This window comes from Barbus barbus (genome assembly GCF_936440315.1).
Source record: "Barbus barbus genome assembly, chromosome: 7".
NCBI classification, from domain to species: Eukaryota; Metazoa; Chordata; class Actinopteri; order Cypriniformes; family Cyprinidae; genus Barbus; species Barbus barbus.
In genome coordinates, this window is record NC_136735.1 from 32,277,774 (window position 1) to 32,286,205 (window position 8,432).

General features: G+C 37.1%; 1 protein-coding gene across 1 annotated transcript; it reads left to right on the forward strand.

Annotated features, from left to right (window-relative positions):
• The first annotated feature begins 1,281 nt into the window (after positions 1-1,281).
• Positions 1,282-8,294, forward strand: LOC306873314 (nocturnin-like). The gene is made up of 3 exons (XM_079422527.1): positions 1,282-1,453; positions 5,125-5,403; positions 6,337-8,294. The coding sequence occupies exons 2-3, from the start codon at positions 5,133-5,135 to the stop codon at positions 7,194-7,196; spliced, it is 1,131 nt and encodes a 376-aa protein (XP_079278653.1). The 5' UTR covers positions 1,282-1,453; positions 5,125-5,132; the 3' UTR covers positions 7,197-8,294.
• The last annotated feature ends 138 nt before the right edge of the window (positions 8,295-8,432 follow it).

Genomic DNA, 8,432 nt, shown 5'->3' on the forward strand with positions numbered 1-8,432 from the left:
GCTGCTTGGACAACAGCTGAGTTGTAATACAACCATATTACAGCCCGGCAGTAATATGCTTTTATAATTTTTTATGCTGCTTGGATTTATTGTTTTTTTTTATTGCATTATTTGCTATTTGAAGAAGTTTAATAAAGGTTATTAAAAAAGTTTCTCAGAGCTGTTCAGGATGGAAGAACGGAGTAAAAAAATATAAAAATAGGGAGACCGCTGGAATAAATTTATATTTCTATCTCGGTTACTAATGCTTGAAAATAACATTTAAATTACATTCTAGAATCTAGTGTATCTACAGTGGAGAACCAAATTAGAGAACAATTTATGAACACTTGATTTTTTTTCTAAAATAATGTAATCATCATTGTTCAAAATTTGAAAGAATTTTAGTTGTGGCTATACCATTAGTTAGTAGAACAATGTTTTACAAACTAACTTGCTTTTATCACTTAAGTGAAGTTTGGACCAGTCCTCCTCTGTCTACACAACATGCTCCTCAACAAAGGCTAGTGTAGCCTTTTGATTCTTTCTGCTGATGAGAGGGAGAGGGCTTTCAGTCCAAATTCTCTTAAAGGTCGAGACACTGTATGGCGAGAGAGATCCTTACTCTGTTCAGCGATGAACTGGCTAGCAATTACAGCTGCAGTGTTGAACTGATTGCCTGTTGAGATTCTCTGCATTATCCTGTCCTCTCGTGCATTCGTCTTTTGTGGATGACCAGCCTTTTTGGCGGGCTTGAATGAGTGAGTGACATTGTAAAGATGCAATATTATAGAAATCAAAGATTTGGAACAACCATCTTCTCTTGCGATGGCTGGACAGGTCATCCATTTGTCCTTCATCTAGACAAGCCGCTGGAGGGTTTCAATCACTTTAGAATAGATGTACATCTTGCAAAGCCAGTGAAAACTGGAAAGTTAGGCTGCCGGTTAAATAGGGTTCATCAGATAATCAATAAGGCAATTAGCACCAGGTGCCAGAATAACATCAATAACTGGGAGGTATCTGAAAGTGTTCTCTAATTTGGATTAGCGTTTTTATAATGTGCTTCAGAATATATTTAACTCATGAAATATGCTTAAAAACTGCTTTTACTCCTGTTTTGATAACTTTAAATATGATTAAGCAGTGACCTCCAAATTTAGGAAACTGCAGGTTATTCAAGAATTTTGATCTCCACTGTGTCTCTTATAGCAGGACACAAAACCCTAGAGAGATTTGAATGCAGGCGCCCCCTTGAGGACGAATCCTGTGTTTGTACATGCATTACCACCTCAATCCAGCAGAGAGCAGTGCAACACCGTTCATCAGGAATCACTGGTCCTATGACCTTGCGTTAGTTTACAGCTGTTTTTGTGCCTTGTGTATGCTCCAGGAGGTCACTTATGTTTCCAAAAGGAGACAGATCGCAATAACCGAGCTACAAGAGGAATATTCAGTGTTTGAATCCAATCTGGTGAGTGACAAAATCGGCTACGCTTACCTTGAATGTATGCGCTGTGTCGTCCTTTACGTCTTCTCTGTATTTGTTTGTTTCTGTTTCATCGATGATCGGTCTGCGCAGCGCACATTATTGGTTTCACACTGCTCTCCAAACTACCTCCATGAACTGTAACGTAGGCAAATGAATCACAAATCATGCTGCATGTCCTTCACTATCTCTTGTGATGGTCTCTGTTTAGTTAGTGGTGCTTCGATGTGAAAATGTATGGTATTCATAATCATATCAGCACTAAGAGTGATATTGATTTTATAAAACAGTTCAATGAAGATAATACTGAGTAACTTACACTTTTAGACACAATATTGCCAGTTCCAAACAATGCCAATGCCAATGCCAAAGCATGGTTAGTGTCACTGAGAAACACACATCAATGGCGTTTCCTTTCTTGTATGATTCAATGACTCGTTCTTGATACATTTTTGATTGATGTTTTTGCTTCATTTTGAACTTCGTTTCATTGACCGTTTTTGTCTGAAACTTAATTTACGTGATAATATTTGTTTGTACAACTGCTCTGTGTATACAATAGTACGTTTGCAATTGTGTTACTGTTTAAATAACTGAAACTGATTCAGATTAGAACATCTTTTGAGGGTATTTACACCTTAATGCATTTTGAGTGATTGGATTGGTATCTATATTAATCGACTTTTGAAGTGGATCAAAACCTTTCATCAAAGTTGTCCTAAAACCAAAATGCATTCTTGTCTTGGGACAACTTTGATTAACTTTTTTGATCCACTTCAGATGTTGACTACTGTAGTTGAGTTCACACATTCCATCTACACTTACTTTGTGACTGTTAAAAGTTGTGTTTCTATATATAATTACGGAAGTGTGTAGTAGGAATGTAATGTCGATGTACTACATTCATGATGTTCTCATGTAGCTCTTGCTACACTGCCATTCACAACTCCTTTCCTGTGGCCTCATGGGATTGTAAAGCATCCATCAGATCCATCACCTACTGTTTTATGAATACTTTGAATTCTGACATACTACTCTTCCCCAATACTGTTTTTCACCTACTGTATAGGTACACTCTAAAAAATACTGGGTTAAATACAACCCAGCTCTGGGTAAATTATGGACAAACCCAGCGGTTGGGTTGTTTTCAACCAACAGTTGGGTTAAATGTTTAACCCAACCTTCTGGGCAGTAACCCAAACTCTGAGTCAAAACAACCCAATTGCTGGGTTTATCCATGTTTAACCCAGCATTTTTTATGGCATGCAGCCATAGTCTTTTCATGATTTTATGAAAGTGAATGCACATGAAGTGGCAAGTATAGACAGGTACTTTATGTAGAAACACAAATGTCATTATATCTTATCTTGTATGATTTCTCATGACCGCTTCAGCTGTCACTTACAATAAACAGCTTCTTTTATGGCACAGAAGCAGGTTAACTAGGAGTCAAACTGCAGGAGATTTTATTAATCTCATGAATGAAGCTAGAATGAGATAAGAGAATATCTTCAATTATTACAACATGCATGCGGTGGATCTTTTTCTTGCAGTGCCACGTTAACCCTTTAGTAGAGTCGTATTGATCTAACTTTTCATCTGTAATAATAGTGTTGCTGTACTTCCCCACATTCTGTTTGTGTGGATGAAGCTATTTTTGATCTGTGGCTTTTAAGCATGACCTCAAACTTAATGTTGAGTGACACCTGAGGTGTATTAGCACAATATTGTCCAGAAAGATATGATACTCCCTTACATCCCGGCAGTACCATGGTGGAGTGATGGTGTCAAATTGCAGTGTTATGGTACTTTTGATATACTGAATCCATATAGGACCATATTCACATACCAATCTATTTCCATTAAAAAAAAAAATTGTTTAAAGGTTATGTTTAGAAGAAAAATCCAGCCAATCTGACTGAATACAACTACAAAAATGTGTATTCACTATGCAATGTCTGTGACTTTTAAATAATTTATTAGGCTAATTTCCATGGCTTTTCCAGGCCTGTAAATCATAATTTTTAAATTTGTTTAGGCCTATATTTCTACTTTTCCCATGGGCACCAGAATTTTGCCATTCAAAAGTTTGGGGTCAGTAAGCTTTTTAAATATTTTTGAAAGAAGTCTATTATGCTCACCAAGACTGCATTTATTTGGTGAAAAAAATAATAATAATACAGTAAAAGCAATAATAGTGATAAATACTATTACAATTTTTGCTTTTGATACACTTTGGAGGACTCTATGATGAATAGAGATGTCACACAGCATTCATTTATTTATTTTTCAGTCTTTTGTAGCGTTATCAATGTATTTACTGTCACCTTTCAATCAGTTTCATGTGTCCTTGCTGAATAAAAGTAAAAAATAAAATGAAATACTGACCTCAAACTTTTTTTCAACCATGGCACATTTTGTCAGAGATTTCAAATGATCCGTATTAAGTAATTTAGCATGAGACAGTAAAACTGTAGTAAACGTGTTAGAATGATTAAATCGACATTTGTGTTTTCTGAAGCATATCATAATCACATGCTGACTTCGTAACATCAAATGCGTGCTAAAAATTAGGTGACTACAGATTATTGGAAATGTACAAAACGCTAACGCTGTAACCTTGCCCAACTTCCTGAATGCCAAAGCACAGCGTTAGAGACAGTCGCCATTAAACAAATTACACCATATGTTATGTATAACACTTTTGCAAGAAAAATATTGACGTCAGCATTTTGCGTTGGTACTAAAATGCATATAGCGTGAGCCGTGAGGTGCAAAAACCACATGTGGTGACATAGTTGCTTTATGTACCCAAGGCCACCCTTCTGACCTGTGTACTCGGTGTGTGTGCATCCATATGGTCTTCTGACGTCTCAAGTCTGTAATCTCATTCTGTCAGAAGCAGTTTAACACACGCAGCCAGTTGTGCATTTCTGCTGAACATCGCTCACACAACCTTACAACAAACACACACACTGCTGTAATACAGACTCGAAATCCAGACCTGAAAATGATGGATGTTGTTGGTAAGATTCATATCATTCTAATGATAAATGTCATTTTTATTGGTTGGTTAGGTCATTTTAATGTTTAGCTTTCTATTAGGGCCACTTGGTTTTAACTCCAGTTGTGTTTTGAGGACTTGAGGTGAACCCAAAATAATATATTGAAGTCATAAGTGGACAATTTTTAGATTAGAAGTGAATAGTGTTATTTAAAACTGTTTGTAGCCAACTTTACAAAGTAGTACTGTGTTTGTTGATACCATGGTGCAATGATGGTATCAAATAGCAATACCAACTTGTATGTTACCGAGACCTTGAGATCAATGGAGCTATTACATGCATGAACGCCTCTCAGCTCTGGGTGCGACGTGTTTTATACAACTCATGTCTGTCTGGCCGGTCCTACTTGCTGCTCTCAGTATAAACGAGTTAACCATGTGTTTGCTTGTCCTATTTGAAGAAGATACAGGATAGAATGTTAAAGTGGAAATAGGTGGCAAAGCCTGATTTAGTTCAGCACAACTGCTCATTGTAAAGGTGTGTTTACACTGACGGCTATTTGCAGCAACGCGACAGGTGTTGTTCTTTATTTTATCATTTTTTTAAAGAGAGTTGGTGATCCTGATGTGATAGTTGTTTTGTTTCTTTCAGCATGTTCCATGGGCAGCAGCACTAGCAGTCTCTACAGTGCCCTGGCTAAGACCGTCAGCAGACCTGCTCTCCCTCACCCGTGTGACTCCACTTACAATCCAGGTAACGATCTGGATCTGGATCTGGATCAAGACCCGGCGGACCCTTTGGAGCTGTTGCAGGAATGTAAAGAGGTTTTGAGAAACCGGCCAGCCCAGCTGCAGAGAGCTTTCGTTCAGACCGGGCATGGAGACGCCAGGCAGACGATCAGAGTTATGCAGTGGAATGTACTTGCACAAGGTATAAATCTTTATCTTCATAAAGAAATGACACTGAATGACATATGACTTGTTTAAAATTATACACCACTATTCAAAAAATTTGTCTGTTGTAAGACTCTTTGAAAAGAAGTCTCTTATGCTTAACAAGGCTGCATTTATTTGATCAAAATTACAGTAAAAATAGTAATATTGTGAAATATTACAATTTAAAATGACCGTTTTCTATTTTAAAATGTAATTTATTCCTGTGATTGCAAAGCTGAAAATTCAGCAGCCGTTACTCCAGTCTTCAGGGTCACATGATTCTTCAGAAATCATTCTAATAAACTGATCTGGAACTCAAGAAGAAGAAAAATCATGTCATTATAAATGTTGAAAACAGTTGTGCTTCTTTATAATTTTGTGGAAACTGTTACTTTCAGGATTCTTTGATTAATACTGAGGAGCAGACTTTGTTTTTTATTTATTTTTGTTACAATGTAAAAGTCTTTTTTGTCACTTTGATCAGTTTATTTTATCCTTGATGAGCTAAGGCGGGGTTATTATAGTTAACTAAAACTAAACCACTTTTAAAAATTGTTATTTACGCCAAAAATTTTAACTAAAAATAAAATATTAAAAAACAAGGCAGATTTCTCTCATTTTCGTTTCGTTTAATTTGATTTAAAAAACTAAATCTTTATAAAACGTTGTTGTTGTTGTTGTTGATAATAATTAAACAGAATTACTCAAACTATAATTTGAAAACAGAAAATATAAAAATTAAAACTAATTCAGTAAATATTGATAAAACTGTAAGAATATTGAAATGATATTAAAAACTGTGACAAGGTAATTTTTTCACAAATTGTAAAAGAAAAGGTTACTTGTTTGGAATTTCTTCAGTTGGGATGATTTACAGTAATTTTTTTTTAAACCCCCCCCACCCCACCTCCTCTCTGTCCTATTGCAGCATTAGGTGAAGGCATGGACAGTTTTGTGCAGTGCCCCATGGATGCTCTGAACTGGGCTGAAAGGAAGTATTTGATCCTGCAGGAGATCCTAACATATAGACCTGACATCATTTGCCTACAGGAAGTTGATCACTACTTTGACATGTTTCAGCCTGTCCTGGCAAGTTTGGGCTACCAGAGCAGTTTCTGCCCCAAACCGTGGTCTCCATGTCTGTACGTGGAGAACAACAACGGCCCAGATGGCTGTGCTCTGTTCTTCAATCACAAACGCTTCCAGTCACTAAACACAACACACCTACGACTGTCCACCATGATGTTGAAGACCAATCAGGTGGCGATCATCGCCGCTCTACGCTGCCGAGCAACAGAACGTGCGTTTTGTGTTGCGGTGACGCACTTGAAGGCACGGAGTGGTTGGGAGGTCCTACGCAGCGCACAGGGCTCGGATCTGCTACAGAACCTACGAAACGTTGCACAGAGAATGGAGACCGAAGAAAAAAACGACACCGACGTTCCTCTGATCGTATGTGGCGATTTTAATGCCGAGCCGTCAGAAGACGTCTATAGGAATTTCGCAACATCTAGTCTGGGATTGGACAGTGCGTATAAGCATTTGAGTACAGATGGGAAAAGCGAGCCTCCTTACACAACATGGAAGATCAGGCCCAGTGGCGAGAGCTGCCACACGCTGGATTACGTGTGGTATTCGCAAAGAGCGTTTGATGTTAATGCGGTTCTGGACTTTCCTACAGCCGAACAAATCGGAGCCAATAGGCTTCCTTCCTATAACTACCCTTCAGATCACCTCTCCCTCGTCTGTGACTTCAGCTTCAAGGATCTGACGCTTGTTTCCCAGTAATTATAGTTATTTCGCAAGACATTTACCACGAGTCGAGACTTGTGTTGGCACAGCAGTTCTACATATTTTGCGTTGTTCGTGACTAATTAACGATTCAGTCAGTTTATTCCAAAAGGGACACAGAAATGAAAATGCTGTCTTCATTTACTCACCTCTGTTTCACTTTCTTTAACGATTTATTTTCATTTTCATAGACAATCCAGCACAATAAAACCTTCACGAAGCATAAATATCACTGTACAGAACAAAGTACAGTTTGTTCATACAATACGACAGCTTCGTGTGAAATCAAAAGTGTTGCTTCAAGACTCGTCACATCAGGTTTGACATTAATAGAGACTTTAAGAGCTACAATGGGTGGATTATTTTCAAGTAACTTAAATATCAGTCTGTTCCTCACACAAAGCTATAGCATGACTTCAGAAATATAATCATACTAGAGCTGCACGATTAATCGTAAAAAGATCGCAATCTCGATTCAAACACCCATGCAATCCCATTTTTATATGACAGCAATTCGCTCGTGTCTATTAAACCTTATTAACAAATCATACTGGAGCATTCAAATCTGTGTGATTTAAATCGTGACTGCAGAACAATAATATTTTGTCACATTATTTTGTTTAGTTCAGAATCACGGGAGGATTGTGAGACAAAAAAAATCGTGGTTCTCAATTTTTCCAGAATCTTGCAGCTTTAAATCATACTATAGTCACGTGGACTATTTCTGTGGAGCTTTTATGGAAAAGAGCAGCATGGACATTAGCTAAAATATCTCCTTTTGTGTTCCACAGAGGAAAGTAAGTCATAAAGGTTTGGAAAGACATAAGGGTGAGTAAATGCTAGCACAATATTCAGTTTTGTGTGATGTTATTCCTTTAAGCTCTTGTATGTTCCTGACTTTGAGAATGTAAGTTTAAAAGCAAAATATTATTTTTTTTTATTCCTAATATGAGAAAAAAAAAAAACATGCTGGAAATATTTTTTTGGTCTTATTGTTGGTAATATCATGAGCGTGCACAAATAAAACTGTTGCATTGTGGTATTTCATGTTGACGAAAATAAAGCATGTTTGGGAGGGTATCAAGTTATGCATCTAATGTAACAGTCTTTTTTTCACTTCACTTATTTATTAATGAATCATTTCCTTTGTGGAACATCCTCAAAATGGTCATTTCACAGCTAGTTTAACCAGTCTACATAATTTCAGACAGTTAAACAATTAGTACCCATCAC